Source organism: Rattus rattus, chromosome 2 (assembly GCF_011064425.1).
Source record: "Rattus rattus isolate New Zealand chromosome 2, Rrattus_CSIRO_v1, whole genome shotgun sequence".
Lineage (NCBI taxonomy): Eukaryota > Metazoa > Chordata > Mammalia > Rodentia > Muridae > Rattus > Rattus rattus.
In genome coordinates, this window is record NC_046155.1 from 71,660,201 (window position 1) to 71,685,265 (window position 25,065).

The window sequence follows — 25,065 nt, forward strand, 5'->3', positions numbered from 1 at the left end:
CACAGACAGTTGAGCAAGGTGGTGGGGTTATTATATGCAGATTAAAGAGGAGGTTGGGGCTTATAGTATACATGACTCAGGACTTGACTGATTCAGGGCTGCCTCTGCTCCCTACATTTATGAAATCAGAGTGCATTAAGTTATCTGAAAAGCGATGACACATGAAAAAATATGGAATACAGGTGGGAAGATTAGCCTTAGATAAGAATAGACCACCTTCTTGGCATGAGAGGAAGAGAGAGTGCTGTGGGGGTGAAGGCCTGGAACTACTTCCTCTGTATCTTTCTCTTCATTGCAGTGGTGCTGGGAAAGGAGGAGACAGCAGGATATGTGGAGATGTGTAAATAAGTGGAGATGTGTGTAGATAGGAGATATGTGTAGATAGGAGATATGTGTTTAATGTATAGATGTGTGTAGATAGGAGATATGTGGAGATGTGTAAATAAGTGGAGATGTGTGTAGATAGGAGATATGTGTAGATAGGAGATATGTGTTTAATGTATAGATGTGTGTAGATGGGAGATATGTGGAGATGTGTAAATGTAAATGTGTAGATGGGGAGATGTGTGTGTGTGTGGAGATGGGGATGTGTGTGTATGGATGATGTGTGATGGGAGATGTGTGGAGTGTGTAATGGGAGATGTGTGTGTAGATATAGATGTGTGTGGATGTGGGATGTGTGTGATGGGGATGTGTGTTAAATGGATGTGTGTAGATGGGGATGTGTGGGATGTGTAGATGGGAGATGTGTGATGGGATGTGTGTGGATGTGTGTGTGTGTAGATGGGGATGTGTGTTAATGTATAGATGTGTGTAGATAGGAGATATGTGTAGATGTGTAAATAAGTGGAGATGTGTGTAGATAGGAGATATGTGTAGATGTGTAGATGTGTGTAGATAGGAGATATGTGTTAATGTATAGATGTGTGTAGATAGGAGATATGTGGAGATGTGTACATGTATGGAGATAGGAGATATGTGGAGATAGGAGATCTGTGTAGATGTATGTAGATAGGAGATATGTGTAGACTGGGCAGATGTGTTGAGGTAGCTACTGAAAAGCATGGCATACTGCTGACCGTCAGGCCTTGCTGTGACTGGTGTTTGTGGGACTCTGGATGTAGTGCTTCCTGTACAAGTTGTCTGCCGTGGCCGTGTGCCTGCAGAGCTGAAATTTGCTGATACAGAGAAAAGTGGGATTCATAGATAACTGGAGTGAGGAGGACTAGTATCTGAGTCCCGTTTGGAAGAAACTGAAGATGGGGTGAGTAGAACAAAATGACGAAAAGTAGAGTGAAGAAGTGGAAGCCTCTCTGAGGATCATGTCTTTGGCTGACTGAACAGGCTAACAGCAGCAAATGCTGTTCAGACAACTGCTTGCTTTTCTGTTTCAGAGACATGACAGATTTGGTGTTGGGATTGGGAATGTAATATAGAATTAATGTGAAAGATATAAAAGATAATGAAGTCATCACACTGGTGAAAGCTTCTGGGTACCACTTAACTGTAAGAGTGATAAATAACCTAAATGAAGCTCCCTTTCCTTTTCCAAATAGCTATGATGCTACCAAGTCCCAGTGAAGATAAGGGCAGTGTACAGTCCTTCTTAATAGAAAGACACCAATCCAGACTTTTAGAAGAGAATTTGAATTGATGTTGGTCACTGGGCCATTTATCTTAATGTTTTTAAAAGTTCTGTCTCTTTCTAGCCATGTATATTTGCATATGTTGCTGGAGAACTAGCAAGGAACGAGTTCTCCACCCGCGTGACGTGCTCTTCTAGAACACAGCTCCTTAATTAAACTTTAGGATGCCAACTCTATGTGAGCTCACATAAATGAATGTGGAGGTTATGAAATTCTGGCAAAAATGGGGTTTCCTAATGTACCAAAATTAATTTGAAATCTGACAAATAGAGGTGTTTTGACAATGCCCACCCATGTGTGTTGCATGACTTCATCACAGCCCTGGCTCTGAACATGGTGTGCTGGGCTTTGACGTGAGACTGTTGTAGGTCATGAACTGCAAAGCATTCTGTTATCAAATTCTGTTGTAGCTGGGTGGTGGTAGCAGATATCTTACTCCCAGCATTCTGTGAGGCAGAGATGGATTTCTGGTTCGAGGCCAGCCTTGTCTACAGAATAAATTCAAGGACAGCTAAGGCTACACAGAGAAACCCTGTCTCAAAAAGCAAAAACAAACTAAGTATTTCATTAAGGAAAAAAAAAAGACTTCATATTTTTAATCATTCATCAGCATATATTAAATTAATATATTGGATTATATTGTGTTACAATGTTTTATTTTAAAAATTACTGTTTGAATTGCTGATTTGAATTTTATAAACACATTAAATGAATTTTGGATTATAAATGAGGCATAATTTTGAACATTTTTTGAAGTGGCCCTAAACATTATTTATATAAGCTGCTCGTTAAACATTGATAATTATAAAATCGAAGTATCCATCAACTATGGAAAATGCTTGAAGATGTTTCATCAAATATTTAGCCAAGATTGAATTCTTTATGTGAAAATAAGCAAGCATATTCATTAGTATAAAATTTTTCTTTTGCTTTTAATAAATGAGAAGATAATATGTTTAGCAAGACTGGCTTTATACTAAATTTATGATTTATTATTTAAAATGTCTGCCTTGTGTACCTCCTTTATATACCCTTATATCTGGGACTGTATGAGCATTCTCAGATGAGACAGAGTTGTATGCCCAGGGTAGTATGACTCTTGGTTAGGAAACTGCCACCCACTTCCTTCAACCAACGAAGGAAGAAAACACTTGGCATATCCATTACTGTTACTGTCTGCTTCGCAGACACTAAGTCAGTGGCTCTCTGTGTAGCCTAGGACTCAAAGTGGGTGTTTGAGATAGGAAACAGTGTACCACAGACTTGTAGCTTGTTAGCCTTAGGCCAGGAAGGCATGGCTGTGACTGTATTTATTTCTTATTCAGGGCACTCTACTGCTCTTCTGGTTCTTTTCTGCTGTATTTGAACGTTTGAGCTGCCTCTTTGAGGCTCTTCCTCCTCATCCTGCTCTGTAACTCCTTGCCTATCCCAATCCATACATGTGGGAAGATTTAAAATTGAAACCAGCTTCATGAAGTGAATTTACTCTCATTAGACATAATGCACTCTGTCTTCTTTGCTGATCCACTAACTTGATTTCACAGGTCACTAAAAATCACAACCTATAGAAAGACTTCAGTTTTTAAAGTCTAATTGTGCATTTTCAAGTTGGTGTGAGTATAAGTATTAACTCTCACCTTGTGTTTTAAGAATTGACTTTAATTTATAGGAAAATGGATTCAAAGATTTTCCTAGTTTTAAAAATTAGTGTTCACTCCATGAAGATAACAATCTATTAAAAAAATTTGTTCTTTGTCAAATCTGAATGCAGATTATTTTATTGTCAATGTATAAGGCTTTCAAACTTTAGCAATAATTTAAATGAAAAAGACTTTTGAATAACCTTTGATTGCATTTACAAGATGATAATTCAATTTTTAACATTTAAAATTTTTATAAATGTATTCCATTACCCACTTAATTCAATTGTCTGACAAAGTATTCTTATAAACTTAATTAGATTTGTGGGCACAATGAACTAAATATTTACCTAGTTTGAAACACAGTATAAATCAATTAGTTAATTAGGCATTTCCTGTTGAAGTAATATATTATTGTGTACATGAAAAATCTTCAGGCAACCACTGTACAACTACTGAAACTAATAACTGAATTAAACATGATTGTAGGTCATAAAATTAATATCAGAAGTCAGTTGTATTTTACATATTAGCAGCAAACAAAATGGATTATAAAAGAATCCACTTAAAAGAATATTCATTATTTAGAATTACATGTATCCAAAGACACTCAAGGCCACTGCATTGAGAACTACAAAGCACTGTTCAGAGAACTAAACCATGTTCTGAGTCTTGAAGACTCAGTGTTATTAACATGACAAATGAAGTCTTGAGTAGGACCTATTGTTGTTCTGATGGTCCAATTCTAATAGTACTAATATATATTAGTCTTGCATTCCTTGACACCATTATTAGTATCATGTGTTTATTCTCATCAACATTTTCATAAATGTTTAAAGGACACATAAGACCACTTACAGTGGCTTTTCAGTGGCTCCATTTCCCAGAGGAGGTGCTTATATTGTTCATAATTAAGTGCGCTCCAGTCTAGTTATTTATAGGTCAGGCCAGGGAAGCCTGTATCTGTGAAGTCCATAGGTTATGTCTTGACCAGTATTTATGTTTCTTTAACTCTTAAGAGTAACTTCATTCACAACTAACTTTAAAGAGCTTTGAACCTTATGGGATCCTACATTGAGTCATACTCATAAAAGTACTCAGATTTTAGCCATATTCTAATTCTGTTTGAATTTCAGGTTCCTCTCATTGAGTTTTCTGCTTGTTAATAACTTCCAGACCCACTCTGTTTACATGCACATTGTTTATTCCCAATACCTAACCATTGCTGAGTCGCTCATGGAGTCACGTTAGTTTAGTGCTTCATCTAGAAACCTGAAGAGCAGTTCTTCAGTTCTGCACTCATTAGATTTGTAACTTTCCACAGGTCACTGGCTCTCAGGCTATTTGATTATCAGTGAAATGAGAAACTCAAACTACATGAAGTTAAGGTCCCCCTATGCTTAGTGACCTCTGATAGTTAAGAACTTGATGAGGATTGAGCTCTCTTAAAACTGGGACATATAAAACAGACACAAATGGGTGGTTCGGAGCTCCTCGGGTGAGCATGGGCCTGATTATAACATTTTCCACATTTACTCACACTCCAGCGCACTGAACCCTTTACTTGGTCTCTTTTCCTCTTTGTTGTGAGCAAATTAAAGTTGAATTTTAGGTAAAGCCATGTTTTTCTTAGTATTTTCCAAACACTTGATCATGAGAACCTATAAGAAATCACAATAGTGAATAGTGATAATAGTGATAGCAGTTAGTTTGATTCATACTTACTGGTCCAAGAAAAGTGTGTGTGTGTGTGTGTGTGTGTGTGTGTGTGTGTGTGTGTGTGTGTGTACGCACGCGCACACACGTGCACGGATATGTATGTGTCTTATTTAACCCTTTAAAACACTGACATCCATATTCAGGAGCCAGAAGCTATTCAGAAACATGGTTGGGATAAGGTATGAGTATAAAAAGTATTCCTGTTACTTCCCGGAACCTGTATAAATTACTAACTAGAAATTCATAATTTTGTCTAGTGAGAATCTTTTGCCAAATACTGTCTACAGTATGCTTACTTATATCTAGCTTTGTAACTGAAAGTTATTGTAAGATCAATGAATATGCTGTGACCATATATGATTGACTGCTGTGTACATCTGTATGGTATGTTCAAATGTTTGAAATAATGGGTCCATTCATCAAAAGCTCATACTGTGACAGTAGTCAAGAAAAGACAAAGTAAAGGGTCTCTCTATTTAATAATAAAATCATACTTTTCTGAGATTTTTTTTTTATAATTACGAGTTGGCTTCATTTTCCTTTAGTTTTGTTAAAGGATCTGGTTTCTATTTTTTAAACAAGCTTTAAGTTTTATTGCATATATGTTTGTGTATAGATAGATAGATAGATAGATAGATAGATAGATAGATATTGTGTGAGTGTGTGTGTGTGTGTGTGTGTGTGTGTGTGTGTGTGTGTGTGTGTGTGTGTATTGGTCTTGGGTTTGAACTTGGGTCTGTTGGGCTTGGTGCAAGTCCTTTTACCTACCTGTTAAGTTTTACAAGCAAAGGATCTGGTTTTTAAAGGGTCCACTATCAATCTTAGTTAAAGATCTTAATATTTTATATATAAACTAAGGGCTAATTGTTTAGTTTTGTTGGTTAAGTATGTTTAAATGTAATGTTCTCAGTTAAATATTTAACTGAGAACTGTCTATAATTAAACAGTGGTGTTCTGTGTACTTTCTCTGTGTTTAGCTGTTTTTAAGACAGCTTTGCTTTGTTTGGTTTGTAATGTAGTTATTTTTGTTTGCCAAGTATCTGGATTCTTCATGTGTGTGCCTTTTGAGAAAGGTGTGACTTTGTAAGCTTGAAGATAAAACAGACTCTAGAAATATGTCTGTTTGTATTATGATTTCAAAGATACACTTGGGAAGTGTGTTTGTGTTGTGTGTACTCTAAAGGTTGTCATCAAGTGTTTTTCTCAGTCCCTAAGCCTGGAGTTCACCAGTTCAGTGAGACTGGCTGGTAAACAAGCCCGAAGTGCTCTCCTGCCACACACCCCAAGCACTGAGATGACAGGCACACTCTCTCTACTTTCTCTTTTATGTGGGCACTGGGATCTGAACTCAGGTCGTGAGGTGTGCATCACAGGCATTTTACCAACTGAACCATCTCCCAGCTCTCATTCAAAGTACATTTTGTGTATCAATTAATGGATTCCAGTTTAGGGACTTTATGATTCCTGAGTGCATCTGATTCTTGTGCCCTGTCTTGGGCTCTTTTCCCTATCTTCGTTTTGTCCAATTCGGATGTCTTAATTTTGGGTTTATTTTTTATTTAATAATAAAAAAATTTACTCCAGTGAACAACATTATTTGAATGTGTTGGGGAAATTTAAAGGATATTTGTTTGTTTTGGTTCACTTCATTCATTCAGTGGTGTGAGCATTGGATTAGAAACTCTTGAGTTGTAGCTTTGGAGTTCCAGCTCTGTTTTCTTAGTGAAGCTTAAGTTGTGTGCTTGCTGTGCTGTGATGCAGTGTGAGGCAGTGTGTACCCTGCTGTGCTATGATGCAGTGTGAGGCAGTGTGCCCTGCTGTGCTGTGATGCAGTGTGAGGCAGTGTGTGCCCTGCTGTGATCTGATGCAGTGTGAGGCAGTGTGCCCTGCTGTGCTGTGATACAGTGTGAGGCAGTGCGTGCCCTGCTGTGCTGTGATGCAGTGTGAGGCAGTGCGTGCCCTGCTGTGCTGTGAGGCAGTGTGAGGCAGTGTGTGCCCTGCTGTGCTGTGATGCAGTGTGAGGCAGTGTGCGTGCCCTGCTGTGCTGTGAGGCAGTGTGAGGCAGTGTGTGCCCTGCTGTGCTGTGATGCAGTGTGAGGCAGTGTGCCCTGCTGTGCTGTGATGCAGTGGCAGTGCGTGCCCTGCTGTGCTGTGATGCAGTGTGAGGCAGTGTGTGCCCTGCTGTGCTGTGATGCAGTGTGAGGCAGTGTGTGCCCTGCTGTGCTGTGATGCAGTGTGGGGCAGTGTGTGCCCCCTGCTGTGTGCAGTGTGAGGCAGTGTGTGCCTCCTGTGCTGTGATGCAGTGTGTGCCCTGCTGTGCTGTGATGGAGTGTGGGGCAGTGCGTGCCCTGCTGTGCTGTGATGCAGTGTGAGGCAGTGTGTGCCCTGCTGTGCTGTGATGCAGTGTGAGGCAGTGTGTGCCCTGCTGTGCTGTGAGGCAGTGTGAGGCAGTGTGTGCCCTGCTGTGCTGTGATGCAGTGTGAGGCAGTGTGTGCCCTGCTGTGCTGTGATGCAGTGTGAGGCAGTGTGTGCCCTGCTGTGCTGTGATGCAGTGTGAGGCAGTGCGTGCCCTGCTGTGCTGTGATGCAGTGTGAGACAGTGTGTGCCTGTGCTGTGATGTGCTGTGATTCAGTGTGGGACACTGCGTGCCCTGCTGTGCTGTGATGCAGTGTGGGGGGTGTGCCCTGCTGTGCTGTGATGGCAGTGTGAGGCTGTGTGTGCCCTTGTGGGGTGTGATCAGTGTGAGGGTGTGTGTGTGTTCTGTGATGCAGTGTGACAGTGTGTGCCCTGCTGTGCTGTGATGTAGTGTGAGGCAGTGCGTGCCCTGCTGTGCTGTGATGCAGTGTGAGGCAGTGCGTGCCCTGCTGTGCTGTGATGCAGTGTGAGGCAGTGCGTGCCCTGCTGTGCTGTGATGCAGTGTGGGGGAGTGCGTGCCCTGCTTTGAGTTAAGCCAGTGTGAGGTAGTGCGTGCCCTGCTTTGCTGTGATGCAGTGTGAGGGAGTGTGTGCCCTGCTGTGCTGTGTGCAGTGTGAGGCAGTGTGCCCTGCTGTGCTGTGATGCAATGTGAGGCAGTGCGTGCCCTGCTGTGCTGTGATGCAGTGTGAGGCAGTGCGTGCCCTGCTGTGCTGTGATGCAGTGTGAGGCAGTGTGTGCCCTGCTGTGCTGTGATGCAGTGTGAGGCAGTGAGGCAGCGTGCCCTGCTGTGCTGTGATGCAGTGTGAGGCAGTGCGTGCCCTGCTGTGCTGTGATGCAGTGTGAGGCAGTGTGTGCCCTGCTGTGATGTGATGCAGTGTGAGGCAGTGTATGTAATGAAAGCTGTACTGCACGTGCCAGCTCCTGCGCTTCCTCAGTGGTGCTTTCCTCATCTCCTACGTACCAGCTTCACATTCCACAGTAAAGTGTTGCTTACATGGGTGCTTTGATTTACAGTTTAATGTCATCTAATTCTCCAAACCCAAATTAAACAAACAATTTTTTTTAGGTATTGCTTCTGACCTGTACAAACTTGGAGGTTAGGGAGTGTTAGAATGGTGAAGACATTAGATAACTGTTGTGTGGGCTAACTATAGGTGTGTTTATTATTTGAACAAGTTTGTTTACCATTTAAAATGTGTCTTAATTAAGAGCTTAAACTGTAGTTCCAGCATCTCCTTCTTGAAAAACCCCATTGTTGTAAATCCTTTGATTAAAAACAAAGGTTCTTTTGCAGCACACTTCATTTTTTTAAATTAGAGTTTTCCAGCTTGTTTTCTTAACACACTCAGACTGCACTCAGGAAGGCAGGCAGAAAGAACCCTTTAGTTCATTTGTACTTTTGGAATGTGCCAGTGGTGCTAGAGTTTGCTTTTGGACATAGCTGGCTCTAAACTACAAGCTACAGACATTTCTTTTATATAACTGCACACTTTCAAAGTATGTCTGAAAACAAATAGTGCTTTTGAGAAACTGTTTTTCAAGGAGGAGGCGCCACAGGGAGAGCCACCCACCGCTTTGTAGCTTTGCTGTTCTGCTGTTACCCTCAGTGTTTCCTTTTGCTTTTCAAAGTCCACTGAAGAAAAATGCTTTTCTATTTTAAAGAGTTTAACAGAAACATGTGTGTGAAACTGAGCAGCTCTGCTGTCTGGAAGGGCCTTTTGCTTCTGTAGACTCCTGTTGCTCTTTTAGATATGGGAAGAGTTCTGACAGATTAAACTGAGAAACTGGAATTTAGAAAGTCTTGTCTCTGGAGGACTTGTGAGCCCTGTGGAAGCTAAACTTTGTAAGACGGAGCTGCATTTACTGCTCGAGTGATCTACCTTGACTGATGTGGCTGCTGCTTCACTGTGTAAGACATGAAGCTTACAAGGCCTGTTGCCCCTCAACCTTCAACTTCAAAGTTGGTGTTGAAAAGTACAAAGTGTAAAGTAAAAATTAAAGCCAAGAGTACCAGGTCATTGTGATGATGCCAGTCAGGAGCTAGCAAGTGGATTTCAGCATGAAATCAAGTATTTGCTGAAAGCACATAACAGCTCTGAAGTGCATGGACCGCACCCCTGCACTGCTACTCACAGGAGAGAGTGGACAGCTCTGAAGTGCATGGACCGCACCCCTGCACTGCTACTCACAGGAGAGAGTGGACAGCTCTGAAGTGCATGGACCGCACCCCTGCACTGCTACTCACAGGAGAGAGTGGACAGCTCTGAAGTGCATGGACCGCACCCCTGCACTGCTACTCACAGGAGAGAGTGGACAGCTCTGAAGTGCATGGACCGCACCCCTGCACTGCTACTCACAGGAGAGAGTGGACAGCTCTGAAGTGCATGGACCGCACCCCTGCACTGCTACTCACAGGAGAGAGTGGACAGCTCTGAAGTGCATGGACCGCACCCCTGCACTGCTACTCACAGGAGAGAGTGGCTGGCAAAGTTGAAATTAAAACTCCAGACATCAAACCTGCACAGCTAAAGAAGTTTCTGAGAGAACATTTCTTCTCTCACCAGGAGCTCACAGTAGAGCTTATTCTCTGCAGAGTGCTTTGTCTGTCCCTTTTGTGAATAGAAGTTGCTCTGTGGAGGCAGATTGCAAGTCCCAACCTAGTATCCAGATGTAACAGAATCATAACTCTTAGTTACGTGTGTTGAGTATGAAATGATTGCCAGACATCTTAGAGAATTTGACACAGTCTATATATATTAATGAGGATATCAGGGTTCTCTCTTGAGTTCTTGTTAGTAAAAGAATTTAAGAATAGACTCAAAAGGAAGCTCAAGGACAATTTTATTGGAGTTTAAAAGAAAAAAAGTGCAGGGCAGCAAGCTGTTAATCTCGGCAGCCTTGTAGGAAGGACATGTAGCAAAGAGAAGAAAGGCATGCTCTCAACCAACATGGGGGACACAAGGTGGGCATGCAGCCACATGGCAGGAAAGGTGTTTTAGAGAGAGGATGGCTCCCAGAGTGTTAGGGAAAGCATGCTTAGAACAGAGGTAGAAAGAAGGGGGAAATGCTGTCCTCTAAGTAATGTGGAAAAGTGGGCAGTCTTTTGAAGCTACCTGGCTGTGGCTCTGTAAGCTTCTGTGCTAGGGGCAAGGATTCTGAGTGTCTCATTAAAGGGGTAATTATTCTTCCCATCTCTTTAACATGGCCCTAAACAAGACATATTTATTACGGCACCTCCACTCAAATCTGAGAAATCATTTCTGAAGAGCAGGTGACGAGATTGTAAGAGCCAGAGGTGGTTGGTGACTACAAGGAAGCAGTGTTTTATACATACAGCAGGCCAGTTCCTCATACGGATGTACAATAGCCACTGTGACAGGACAGCATGCACAAGACTTGCATAAACTCAAGCCAAACAAAGTGCCATCAAGATAGAGAGAGAGGGTGCAGTCACTTGAGAGCCATCCATTCCTAGCTGAGGTGGTGCTGTTGGCAGTGGATAGCTAATGGGAGAGGGAGAGCATGCACTCTTCAACAGTGTCTGATAGGTCTACTGTGCTCTAATAGAGGCCACGCATGTAAGAATATATAGCTGCACAGATTGGACTTGATGTTTTGAATCTTGTAATTAAAGCTTAGTGTGTACGGAAGGGGTGAATATGATTAAAGCATATTATATGAAAATCGTGTGAACTTATTTAAAAATTTAGTAAGAAATTGAATAGAGAAAATAAAAAAATTAAGAGTAAAGTTGTGGTGGTAACAAATCTTGATCATATGCGCTGCTGCTGTGGCTGCCCTGTGACTGCCCTTACTCTGCAGGCATTCACTCTTAAACTGGTTCTTAGGAGACCCTCTGTGTCCATCTCCGTCTTTCCTGTTCTCTCATTTACTGTTAATCTACTGGCTTTTATTTCTACAGAGTCACTTTATTGAATTATGTATGAAATGGAATGGAATTTTGTTACCTTCTATTACAGGTTAATGAATGAAAACATTACTGTATTAGAATAGAAAGTGACCATATTTTGTGTGCTCTCAGTTGTACCCTTTAAAATTTTATCATCATCATCATATGTGTCTGGGTGTTTTGTCTGTATGTGAGTCTGTGAACCACTTGCTCTCACTTGTACTCTAAGGTGTGGTGTGCCTCTCGCTGAAATCATAATGAGAACAGAAATGGAAAATGATTATTGATTGCCATAGTATGCTGTGCCAGAAATACAGATAGCAAGTTTATGACTTTTCACAATGTCAGCGTTTATTGAATAACAATGAATTCTCAAGCTATCATACTTTGACTAGCTTCAATTTACTAAGTAGTCCTAATTTTCCTTGATTACTGGCTTTTTGCAATTATGGTTCTTTTATCTGAATCTCAGTTACTAATATTATCTCTCAGATTATACATTCATTACACTTAAAACAGTGTGTGTGCATGTTAAGGAATGATTATGTTCGAAGTTAAAGAGGCCACAGAAGCAAAAGAGCCTTAGAGATAGGCAGGGAACAGATAGAGATACAGAGAGAGTTGGTGTAGGTGGTTCACGAAGACATCGAGGAGCGATGGGGGTGCTGGCAATAGGACCAGGTGGAGGGATAGCAGACTGAGGTGGATTGTCGTTTGAGTAGGCTGTGTCAAGTGGTGGGAGAGTGTTGAAGCCTCAGAATGGCCATGCATTATCTGCCACGAGTCCCTTACTGCACCACACAGGCAGGTGACTGTTCAATGGAACCATTGACACCACCGTATTAGGAGACCCCCCCCTTTAAATAATGATGTTTATTTTGGCTTCATATCTCAAATTAAATTCTTGCTATTCCTTGTCTTAAAAACTACTGTCTGACTGTTTTTGTTTCTCATTATTGGAACAATTGATCACAGTGTTCACAGTTACCTGCTAGTCTATCCTGAATCCCTTTATTGCTTTACAGAGGATGTCTGCATCTCATGATATTAAGGTAGCATTGGCAGTTATGAAGTAGCAATGAAATCATTTAATGGTAGGGAGTCACCACAACCCAAGGAACTGTACTAAAGGGCCACAACATTGGAAAGGTTGAAAACCACTGGTCTAAGGAATCCTGGACATTAAAAGCCAAGTGGTGACAATATACCTCATGTACTGTTTTTTTTTTTTTTTTTTTTTAAGTTTTATATATTTGTTACTCTGGTTCCCATCACAGTCTCCTTTGCATATGTTTAGAGTGCCCTGAGGTATCTTACTTAGTGTCCTTTGGTCTGGCTTGATCTTGTGTAGGTTTGTGTAGACAACCATAGCTCTGTGAGTTTGTGCGTGCAACAGCCATTTTATCTCACCCACCCTACTCCACCCCATCCTCTGGCTTTTATTGTCTTTCTGCCCCTTTTTTCACAGTGCTCTGAGATGTGATGACATCGGTTTGGTGGTGATAAAGATGACCATAACATTTCATTAAGGATACAGTCCAGTTACTTTGTAGAATATTCCTTAATTTGTGTTCATTATGTTTCTTTGTAACTAGAGTCAAGTTACATAGCTTGGGTAAGAGTATTAGAAATGATGAACTTATATCAGGTGGCATGTAGTATCACTCATGTGACCGCTGGTGACCTGACACATGTGTTGCAAGTCTGCATTAAAGTCAAAGTTACTGTATTGTGTAGGTCAAGTAATTAATATTTTGTGCAAAGATACCTTCAGATTAGGTAAGTATCCTGTCCCATCAAACCTACATCTACTAGTTTTTAATCCCTTAATAGAATGCTTAGGTTCAGAATACTTGAGTAGACACTTGGGGCTCCTTTTTCATTATCGTCCCATAGTTTTACAAAACCTTATTTTTTTTAATTTAAAATTTGTATTTAGGACTAGGGAGATGGTTCCTTTGGTATAGCACTTACATTGCAAATTTAAGACCCGAGTTCAATCCCCAGAACTCATGTGGAAACCCAATGTGTTAGAACTTGCTTATAATACAAGCCATGGAGAGGTGACAGACAGACAGATAGATCCCTGGAAGCTCTCTGGTCAGCTAGTCTAGCCTTCTTGGCAAAGTTCCAGGCCAGTGAGCAACCCTGTCCCAACAAAAAGTAAGTGTTCTTTTAGACACCAAGTTGTTCTCTTACCTCACACTCACATAATTAAGTGCCCAATCTGAACCTGCATAGTCTGTTAAACCTAGTTGGCTTCCATTCAGAAATCATAAGATTGTTTGGAAACTAAAAGAGCCCAGAAAAGCGTTTTGTTGTTGTTATTATTTGTTTGTTTGTTTTGTTTTGTTTTTTGGTTTTTTTTTTTAAAGAATGGAGTTAACACTGTGTTTTGGCATTCAACTAGAAATAATACTTATTGGACCAACCAGTATTTAGGAGTTATAAAAAAAGCCTTCATATTTATGACTACTTTTCAAAAAGTGCACTCACACAATTCAGTGGTGGACAAGAATGATGGTGTTGTCACCAAGTGACCCTTGGTCAGTTGAATATGCAAATGCAGAAGATGAAATTGGTCCCCAGCTTTACATTGTAAAAACTAAAAGTGAATTGAATGTAAATTAAGAGAGATAAAATTTAAAACTCTTAGGGAAAAAAATAAACACAAAGTAAATCGTCATGGCCATGGACGAGGCTCTGGTTTCTCAAATATGGCTTGAAAAGCACAAAAAGGCAAAGAACAAAGTAAAGTAAACCAGACCTCCTTACCACCAAACCGTTAGATACTTCCAGACACTCCTGAGAGAGGCAGGTTAGCTGGGCCTGGTGGCACATGCCCTTAATTCCAGCATTTAGGAAGCAGAGACAGGTGGATCTATGTGAGCTTGAAGCCAGCCTCAAGTTCCAGGCAAGACCCCGTCTCAAGAGAGAGAGAGAGAGAAAAGAAAATCCGAACATATTCAAACCAATAAAAAAAAAGCCAAATTTTAAGATGAGCAATTGATTCAAGTAGATATTTCTGAAGAAAATACACCATTAATGAAAAGATGCTCAACATCAGCCATCAGAGAAGTGCAAATCAGAATCACCACAAGACGCTGTACACTGCTGCTGGGAATCCAAAAGGATGCCAGTGCTCTGGACAGCAGTGCGGCTGGTCAATGTGCTGACTGCTAACACATGGAAACTACACTTCTCAGATGATGGAAGTGTGCTAAGACTGATTAAACATTTGGTAGTACTCTAAATGCACTGGAAACCATTCATTTATATAGTTGGTGAATTTTTTGATATTTGAGTTATATTTCATAAAGCTGTATTCAGTGATAATTTACAAAAAGGGCTAAGTTTAGGTTTGTTCTAGTTTTCATTTTTATCAAAAGGTACTTGTAATGATGTTGCTAAGAGTATTTCTCACATTGTTTTCTAACCTACATATGTGTGTTGTGGTGTGTGCACTTTTCACACATAGCTATGATAAAGATGTTTTACTCATCTTTTATTTATGTCCTTTATCTGTCTTACCTTTTGCATAAGGACAGGTACGACCCATCCAAAATTATTTATGCCCATTTCATAGAAAGTGCCCAGAATTTTTCTAACCATCAAATATAAATATTAGGATATGTGACTTCCATAAGTAAGTTTTAGGAAATTTATTAGAAATTAGCAGTCTTATGAATAACCAAAAACTAGTAAAAATAACTTGTTTGCCAATGCCTCTAAGCAATTATGTAAATATATTACAATAAAAACACTTTTAATTCATCAAAAAAAGAGTATTTCTTATAGAATATACAAATGTATTAAAGTTCTCCATGATGGATTCTCCAAGCAGAATTTGAGCTTGAAGCAGGGATGGGAGATAGCTTATCTGCAGGGCCGCTGTGCTGCCCCTGTGCTGCTTTGCTGTCCTGTGCTGAGCACCTCCCTTTCTCATGAGTTCTCTTTACAGGGCTGCAGCACCCTTCACACCTCCGTCACTCTGAACTTCCAGAGTTTAATTTTGATTGTGCATTTGTTCCCTTAGTTTACTGGTTCCTGTGATACAATACCAGCATCAGGGTTTGGAAAGGATTCATTGTGGGTCACATTCATGGGTGTATGCCATAGCGGGGAGGTCAAGGCAGCAAGAGCTTAAAGGAGATGACCACATCACATCCATAGTCAGGAATGAGAGAGTGATGAACATATACTGCTCCTGACTAGCTCCCTCTCTCCACTTACACGGTTGATCTCAGCCACCTCAGTCAGTAAGGTCAAGAGTCCCCCTTAGAAAGCTCCTGCTAAAGGCTTCATCTCCTGTGAGTGAACAGTTGTGGAAGTGAGCGGTCAAGCACTCTCCCCCCCTTTACAAAAGTTTCCTTGATTTAAATATCATGGAGTTGGCAGCACATTTGAGTCATTGGTGACCAAATGCTCATCTCTGAGAAGTTGCAAGATGTTTTGTGTTTTAATTTTATGAAACTAAGCTGTGATGCAACTTCGAGAAAGAGAAGTACAAGACCGTGTACCTCAGTAAGTTGGAGGCTTCCTTGTCTGTCATGGCAATCATCTTCATAGCAGAATAGCTTGTGGGTGTCACCAAGTCCTGTTGGTTTAGCACTGTAGGTTTGTCTGTGAACACTGTTGTCATGTTTATATTTGTAACTTGATTATGAAAGGGTTGTTGTAAGAGTTTGAGTTACATTTTTCTTCCTACTAAATCATAATTTTTAATGTTTTAAGCATCTTGTAGGATTTTTTTGTTTATGTTTAAATTTCTTTTAATGTTAACTGTGTGGGATGTACTAAGAAGAAATTTCTCTTCTTTGATTATATGACTAGATGGTCATAAGCCATGCAGCCCAGCAACAGCAACAGAATGACTGTCTACATCTGTGATGATGGTCAGGGATTCCTAGAGTTCATGCACCATGCCCACTTCTGGGGTGATTCCATTTTCTTCCTTAAAGTATGATGGGAATATGATCCAAAGCTCCGTCGTTTACGTTTAAATGCACTTGATGAGTTAGCCACTGGAAACTGGGATTGGAGTTTGAGGAGGAAAGGGAGAAATGTAGGCACAAGGATTATATATGTGGACTGATATCCGGTTCTGTAATATCTGAGCTTAACAAGCCAGGTTGAAAGGAAAAATATTGGTTCAGAATCCTCAAGACCCAAGTCCTCAGTCTAGAGGGGCAAAGAGTAAGGAATAAGAGACAAAGACAGGAGATAGAGAATGAGGGAGAAGGGGAAAGGAACAAGGGAGAGGGAGAAGGGTTATTTATCTCGGGAAGGAACAAGACAAAGGACTGCCTCTGGGTAGAGAGGAGACAGATGTGGCACATGAAAAGTGGCACAAGGGGAAACCTATGTCTGGATGTGGTGTTTAATTGTCATTGGGCATCTTAACTAGGTGAGCCAAAGAGGGCTTTGATTACTGGACTTCAATACTTGGATAGCTGGACCCTGGTAGTCAGTCTCAGGAGGAAGAAGTGTCCAAATAAGGAAATGATAGACTTTGGGGGTCTAGCTTTAGGATTGTAATCTAAAAAATCTTCACAGGTTACTTTTACTGTTTTAAAGGCAGTGTGACAATTACTGAGTACTTATTAATTTATTGATAATGAATGCGAAGTAGCTTGATAATTTTTTAAATAGTGAGGTTTTTTAAATGTATAATTCCATCTATCCTCTGTTTCTGTTAAAATGTATCTTAGAAGATATGTGTTCTTTCTAAATGCTGGAAGTTTTAGATTATCCTTAGCCTTTCTGTGTGGGCAGAATTCTGTTTATATTCTAAGTCTGAATTATAATTAAGATTCTTAAATGATTTACTTCTTTTATCTATATATGTGTTCATGTGCTCTATGTGTGTAGATGCTTATGAGGAGAGGGCGTTGGATCCCCTGGAACTGCAGCTACAGGCGGTTGTGAACTGTACAGATTCTGGGAACGAAGTTCAGCAAGAGCTTCAAGTACTTTTAACAGCTGAGCCCAATTTAAGATTTTTCAAGGCAAAGATAGACTGTTTTGAAAATAGAAAGCTAAATTTTGTCATTTTTTTAATGTTAGTAGTTTAATAGTATGCCTTCTTGGCTAAGTAAATAAAATTACTTCCAAGAGAATTACCAGTTTAAATTGATGTGAGTGCTGAATTATGTTGTCTTAGCTAGGATTTGAAGGTTTAGAGAAATGTGAGAAGCAGTGTATTAGCTGCCATGAGCTGGGACCTAGTGAAGTCAACAGGTGAAGAAGCAGCCCTGTGGTAGGGGTGCAGGCAGAGGCAAGTGCCTCCCTGAGTCGCAGGACAGCCTGATCTACAGAGCTAGTTCCAGGACATCCAGGGCTACAGAGAGAATTCCTGTTTCAGACTCTGTCCTCCCACCCCCATCCTCAAAAACACATGTCAAGAAAGGTTCACAGAAGTATGATAGACACAGATGTGTGTACCAAGTGTCACAGTGCCCTTTTAATAGGGTGTATAGTGGGAGTATTAAGAAACAAATTTTTATTTCAGTAAATTAATATATTGACATATTAACTCTCATAATCTGGCGGGCTGGTGATAGATTCAGAACCATATTATTTGCAATATTAAAGACCAATATTGGGTTGGTAAGCACTTGCTTAGCATGTCCAAGACCTTGGCTTCAGTCCCCAGCACCACCAAAACAGAAAACAGAAGTCCCACAGGCTTCTGGGATGTCTTTAGTGCTGCAGCGGAGATGGTTCCAAGAGCCATTGCCACCTCCTCTTAGGATCGTTGGCTGCTCTAGGCTGTTTCTACAGAAGGAATAAGGCCTTCTTCGACAGGACAGAACTCTGATCATGAAGTTTTTTTTTTTTTTTTTTTTTTTTTTTTTTTTTGGGGTTTTTTCCATGAGTATTTCTTATATACATTTGAATGTTATTCCCTTTCCGGTTTCGGGCAAACATCCCCCCCCCCTCCCCTTCCTTATGGGTGTTCCCTCCCAACCCCCCCTTGCTGCCCTCTCCCAACAGAGTTCACTAGGGGTTCAGTCTTAGCAGGACCCAGGGCTTCCCCTTCCACTGGTGCTCTTACTAGGATATTCATTGCAACCTCCTCTGAGGTCAGAGTCCAGGGTCAGTCCATGTATAGTCTTTGGGTAGTGGCTTAGTCCTGGAAGCTCTGGTTGGTTGGCATTGCTGTACATAAGTCCCAGCTCCTTCAAGCTCTTCCAGTTCTTTCTCTGATTCCTTCAACAGGGGTCCCGTTCTCAGTTCAGTGGTTTCCTGCTGGCATACGCCTCTGTATTTGCTGTATTCTCACATTTTGATCATCCGTCTTGAGTTTCATTTGTTCTAGGCATCTAGGGTAACTCAAGCATTTGGGCTAATAGCCACTTATCAATGAGTACATACCATGTATGTCTTTCTGTGAGATCATGAAGTTTTTATTGGAACGTATTTCTGTGACATCTTAGTAAGCTGCCAGCTTTCCTTAGGTCCAGTGGCAGGCATCTTTCATTCAGAATGCCTTATTCTTTGGTCCCCTCAGGTGCCATCAAGGAAAGGCCTTTCTTTAGGCCTTGTTGGTTTAGTGATGTAGCTTTTTGTCTGTAAGCACTGTCTATCTCTGTGGCAACTGCTACAAGATGATTATAAAAGGATTTCTTTTAAAGAATTTAAGATACATTCTTCCCTTTTTGATAAATTATTTTTAGTGTTTGAAGTATCTTAAGTAGGATTTGTTGTTGTTTAGATTTAAATTGGTTTTAGCATTAGCAATATAGGTTGTACTGAGATAAGTCTGGGGCTGGAAAGAAGACTCAATAGTTAAAGTACTTGCTGCTCTTACAGAACACCCCAGCTTGATTCCTAGCACTCACATGGAGGCTCACTCCATCCATAACTCCAGATCCTGGGGATTTGACATCCTCTTCTGACTTCTACAGGCACACAGGTAGTGCATATACATTCAGGCAAAACATTTGAACACATTAAATAAATTTCAGAAATCAAATAAGTCTTCCTTCCTTGAGGATGGTCATAAACTGCCACAGGCCATGCAGCTGGCAGACAGAATGGTGCTTAGCTGCAAACCTGTAGGCAGGCCTAGAGTCTGAGGTTGCATGGGCTCCCTTTCTCTCTGTGCTTTGGGCAGACAGACGACGGTTCATTCGTACTTTCTCTGCTTGTGGCATCAGAGGAATACTGTTCTTCTCTTTCCTGAAATGGATCCACAGTGGATTCTGCTGAGTTTGATACAGCTTCTGAGGAAGAAACTTGAAATGTTGGTGGCTTAGCTACAAATTCCATCTCCGACCTTCTGTGGTAGATTATAGCCACATTTATGTTGTTTAAGATGTTATAGGTCAGGGGTTGGGGATTTAGCTCAGTGGTAGAGCGCTTGCTTAGCGTTTAAGGCCCTGGGTTGGTCCCCAGCTCGAAAAAAAAAAAAAAAAAAAAAAAAAAGATGTTATAGGTCTGGTTTTGCTTGGGTTCCTTTCCCAGGTCTCTTTACAAGTATGCAGGTAATCCAAAATTCACTAGCTGAAACTCTTGTGCACTAAGCATTTTTGTTTGGTTGGATTGTGTTTTTTGGAAAGAGTCTTGCTGCAAATCACACACTGGCTTAGAACTCTCTATGTTGCCGGGGTGGCCTTGAGCTTATGATCCTCCTGCCTCTCACTCCCAAGTGTGGGATCACAGGTGTGCCCCACCACACTCAGTTCGCCCTGAGTAGTTTGAGTCAGACTCACACCACCTGCATGGTCTTTGAGAAACTTGCAGTTTCTGTTCTTTGCCCTCGTTCTCTTCGGGGCATCTTTCTTGAGCCAGCTTCTCTCTGGTAGACTTTTGGGGTGTATGGCTTCCAGGCTCTGCTGTGAGCTCATGTACACAGAAGCATTTCTGTGGGGGCTGCCCTGCTTGACAGCTTAAGAGCAGGACGAAAGCCCTGGTACTTAAGGTCCATTCAGACCAATTTCACTTGGGATTTCTGCAGTCCCACAATGTTTGGGGACTCCTAAAATCCTTCTCTGGATGTCAGCTGTAGATAGTGTGGTTCAGTAGTTTAAATGTGTATGCGTTAGTAGATAGAGTGTAACACTCTGTGGATTAGAACTAGCAATGAATCCAGTAATAAGAGTGTAGACGAATGTTGGCTTAAACATTATTTTATGTAAATATCTAGGTATAGGAAGCTCAGGTGGCATGACAGTTTGTTTCCTGAAGTCAGGAGTTGTCCTGTTTCCCCCCACCCCACACCAGTCTTGTTTTCACTTATCCAAAGGTAAGCTCCTAGGCAGAAGTTAGGAATCCTGCCCTCGTGTTGGTCCGTGTACAGGCCATGGCCTGAAAGAAGGTACAGATGAGCTTGTTCTCTCTGAAAGGCTCTGGCAGTCTCAGAGAACACTATTTGTTCTGACCAGAACTGAGTCGTAAGGCCACAGCCATTTCAGGGAAGGCAGGAGCACAGGTGTTCTTCTGGGTGGTTGTGTGCATTGATACAGACTATGAGCTCTTGAGTGTGGGTGCTGAGAAAGCTCAGCAGCCGCAGCCGCAGCATGTGCTGTGTCTCCTGTGGAAACTGGGAGAATCTGCCCTTTGCCCTCCACAAAAGACAGGCCTCTTGATGCCTGCTAAATTGGCCATAAGTTTCCATGCAGAGCCAAAGCCTCAGACATTAACTAGAGAGGCAATGTAGACTTGATGTGGGCTCTAGAACTATTCTGGAGCATGGTAGATGCCACTGTATTTCGGAAGAGCAAGTGTGGTAGAGTGGTTTTCAGTGGAATGCAGCTCCCTGATTACTGTCGTGGCTGGTCTGCTGGGGAATGCTTCTTATCTCTCCCTGAAATCCTTCTGCTGATTCTTACGAACATGATCATGAGTGCACTGCACAGCAGGCCCTGCTAGTCCATCGTGTTTCAGATCACATACTTCAGTGTTATGTGTCCGTGTCTTTGATATATGGTGGTCTTTGACCCGTGTTTGTTTCTTTGCAGAGGATGAAGGGCGCAGTAAGGAACTTGACCGGCTACGCGTGTTTCACAGACGATCTGCCATGCCTTATGGTGTTTATAAGAACCACCAAGAAGATCCAAGCGAGGAGGCTGTTGTGCTGGAGTATGCAAACCTCGTAGGGCAGAAGTGCTCGGAGAGGATGCTGCTCTTCAGACACTGAGGGCCTGCCCCACAGCCCAGCACAGCCCAGCACAGCCTGGGCCTCCTGCCGCAGCCCTGCCTGCGTCTCGCTCGGCTCCTGCAGACACTCACCAAGTACATTCATAGAGCTTTTTAAAAATATTTTGTGGAATTGTATTTATGAGAATCTTGTGATTAATATAAAGATTTTAAAATACTCTATGATCTAGTCCTTTAATTGGGACTGGACTTTTGGAGTTTGCTTCTGGAGCAAAGTATGCTAAATGTCTCCAGTAAATATTTGGGGAAGGAAAGTGAGGAAGTGAATCTAAGTAATTTCCTCATAGTTAGTTTTGTCCTGGAGAAATTCTGACACAGAGACTATTCTTTTAGACCAGTGGTTCTTGTGGATTCATGACATCGTAGGGGCCGAATGTTAGATAACCTGTGTATAAGATTCATTCTAATTCATAATTGTAGCAAAATTACACTTATGAAGTAGCAATGAAATAAATTTATGGTTGGTGAGAGGGGTCCCCACAATGTGAGGAACTGTATTAAAGGATCGCAGTATTAGGAAGATAGAGAACCACTGGCTAAGACCCATGCAAGACCTGAGCTTTTGCTGGGAAATATAGGTGGGGTCAAAGGTGAAGTGCACATTCCCTCACTAGGAAATGTGCCTTTCCCACAAACCAAAACTCTGTTACTCTGTTTGATATTAAATTCTTTCAGTGCTACAGTGTATTATTAATAGACAACCTGTAATGAAATGTAAACATTACAAACATCAGGTGTTCACTTTGGGTGTCTGTCCAGGATGGTCCTGCTTATGTCCGTTGTCTTGGCATAATTGTTTTCCCCTGTTGCTAGTGTTCCCTTGTGCCCCAGAGTTATCTCAGTTTGGTGATAAAATATACAGTGATCTTAGTGATGTTTGTTCTATTTCTACAAATCTTAAGAAACATCTTTTAAAGAAATGGTAACTCTTGCTTGATCTGAGGCTTATCCAAAGAAAATAGGTTCCTACTTTCCATTCTCTGGAGCTCAGGAAGCTCTCTCGTGGTTGATGATAGAAGTGGTTGTTAACGAGTCCTGTAGCTGTGCACAGGCTGTAGTGAAGGGGGCCATAGCCTCTGCATCCCTCCTCTGCTTGTGGGTCAGAGAATAGGCACGGCCATTGGTACTGCAGCACAGAGACAGCCGCTTACCTTTACTCCTGTGCTCTTGGGCCTTCTGCTTGCTCACCAAATGCCTGCTGTCGAGGAGGCAGGCAGCCCATTAAAGAGGCACTCAGACATGGTGAGGCAAGGCTCCCCTCAAGTGTGCTAGAAGCTAGATCACGGGTTAGCTCTTTGTACTCGTTCTCAGCTGGACTCTTCTGTGCTGCCTGCCTGGCCTTGGACCTGTCAAGAGCACCCTATTCTATAGTGAGGGTAGTGTTACTTTATTTCTCTTTATAAAAATTACTCCAGTAGTAAGAAACTAAAACGCTAAGAAATTAAGAGTCATTTAAAATCCTCCCAGGCCTAGAGAAAGGTGCATTATAGAAATGCAGACATCATTAGTCTGCCTCAAATAAAACCGCACAGTCCTTGCTGTGTAGTTGCTCTCAGTGGTAACTTGTGAATGTATTTGAGATTGGAGATTGTAGAAAATGTGATTGGTAATCTTGTAATTATTAAATAGCGTGGGGTCAGCATATGTGCCCTTGGCATTGGGTTGCCCGGCACACTGCGTCCCCCTTTTCCCTGTAGGTAGTATATCCATGCTAGGGTGTTCAGTCCAATGTCTTACTAGCTCTGAGCTCCTCCCGCAGAGTGGAGGAAGATGCTCACTGCCCTGTTTCTATACCTGGGAGACTACAGAGCAACTTGGGCATGAAAACTCTTCAGCTTAGTTGCTGTGCTCTCATTCTCTTCCTCTCCCTCCCTCCCTCTGCCCCCCCAATATATTTTTTTAACTAGTATGAAATCTTAGGGGTCTAGATGTTGTCAAAGATGTGCCCTTGGGTAAGGCTGAGGAGATAGCTTAGTACAGTGCCTGATTTTCTCTCTAGAGCCCATGTAAAGAGGATCTGGTAGTGTGTGTTTGCAATGCAGGCGCTGGGCAGTCAGTAGAGAAGAACCTCTGGGACCCACCGGGAGCATGGAGAATTTAGAATGCTGTCTAGAAGGAGGTGGACAGCATTCATGAGGACATTACGTGTTGTCCTCTGTACATGGATTACAAAGAGGAGCTTGCTAATGTCTTGAGCTGTCAAGTGAGTGTCCATCACAGCTAGGATAGGACCGTCAAGGAAAGTATCCCACTTGGCATTTCTGCAAAGTCTAGTGAGGTACCTGATTCTGTGTCAGTGATCTTCATCTGAATAAAGATACGTGGGATCCTTCCTTTCTGAGACAGTTTCTGTCTTCTCCTTCTTTAGACCCTCTGAGTTCAGGTAACGTCACAGCCCCTCCATGCCTGACAGCACGGGTTTCATTTTGACTCTCAGTGTGCCGTCTTTATTTAAATTATTTTCAGTTCTCTGAGACTTCGTTACTCGATTACAGGTAATCCGAGCACTTCTCCATTCTAAGATAGAGGCTATATTATCAGATGAATATATTCACTCAGTTAAAATTATTTAGATACAAATTATTGTTTATGTTTTCTTTCAAGCAATCTCCTATTTTTATCCATTTGAAAATGCCAGTTTTGTGTGGTTTCTTAGCATATCAAAATTATTATGTAGAAGAATCTTCCTAGCTTTCTGAACAGCAAATAGTTTGGTTTATAAATATTGTATTATTTCAGTATGAATAAAAGAAAGAGAATACAAACATTTTACCAAAATGATTATACTGTGACTGACTTAAAAGAAGGAAATGAGTGAGGACTTGATATGTTTGAATTACAATTATTCAAATATGTGTTCCTTGTCTAAGGAAACCACTGGGTATAAGGCAAAATAAGTTTGACTGCATCAGACAGTTTTGCTCTTGTAATGGAAAAAATAATAAAGCTGTTTCTATCTGCAGTGCTTCTCTTCATCCATTCCTTAGTGACATATGGTTCCAGCACCATGTACACCTGTAACCATTCAGCGTTAGCTACAGAGAAGCAAGCGCACGCATACTTGTCACACGCACACACACACACACACACACACACACACACACACACACACACACGTATATCCTTGAATACGTTACACCTGTAATAAACATGTAGAAAATGTTGACTATATGAATTATAAAATATAGTTGGCAATAATAAGCTGCAGACCATTTGGTTATGTCAAAGTATGGGTGATTTCCTCTTTAGAGAATAAAATAATCTTAATTTAGCAAAATGTGTAGAATTCACAAAAATTAGCATGAACATTTTTCTTTTATCCTGAAGATTTCCAGAGATAATTGTCAAACTGTGAGGCCACAGTGTATTTAATTCACAGTTGTATTGGTGGGCTGCATTTACCAGTGTTTTGCCTTTCCCTGTGATAAGGAGGATCGTGGTGGATTGGTTATAAGATGAACCTTATTTTCAAGAGAATTAAATATTACTTTTATTTTTTTCTCCAGACAGAATGGTTATGGTTTTATTATTTTCTGATTTGAAAGTGACGGTGTTTGTTTGCCGGCTGTGT

The 25,065-nt window shown here is 41.3% G+C and overlaps 1 protein-coding gene across 7 annotated transcripts in view; it reads left to right on the plus strand.

Annotated features, from left to right (window-relative positions):
* The window catches only part of Ate1 (arginyltransferase 1), a 114,781-nt gene extending 89,780 nt beyond the window's left edge, over nt 1-25,001 (plus strand). For all 7 annotated transcript variants that reach the window (XM_032892459.1, XM_032892460.1, XM_032892456.1 and 4 more), the window contains one exon: nt 21,296-25,001. In XM_032892459.1, the coding sequence (XP_032748350.1) occupies nt 21,296-21,474 (179 nt within the window). In that variant the 3' untranslated portion in view covers nt 21,475-25,001. The remainder of the gene's footprint in view (nt 1-21,295) is intronic.
* The last annotated feature ends 64 nt before the right edge of the window (nt 25,002-25,065 follow it).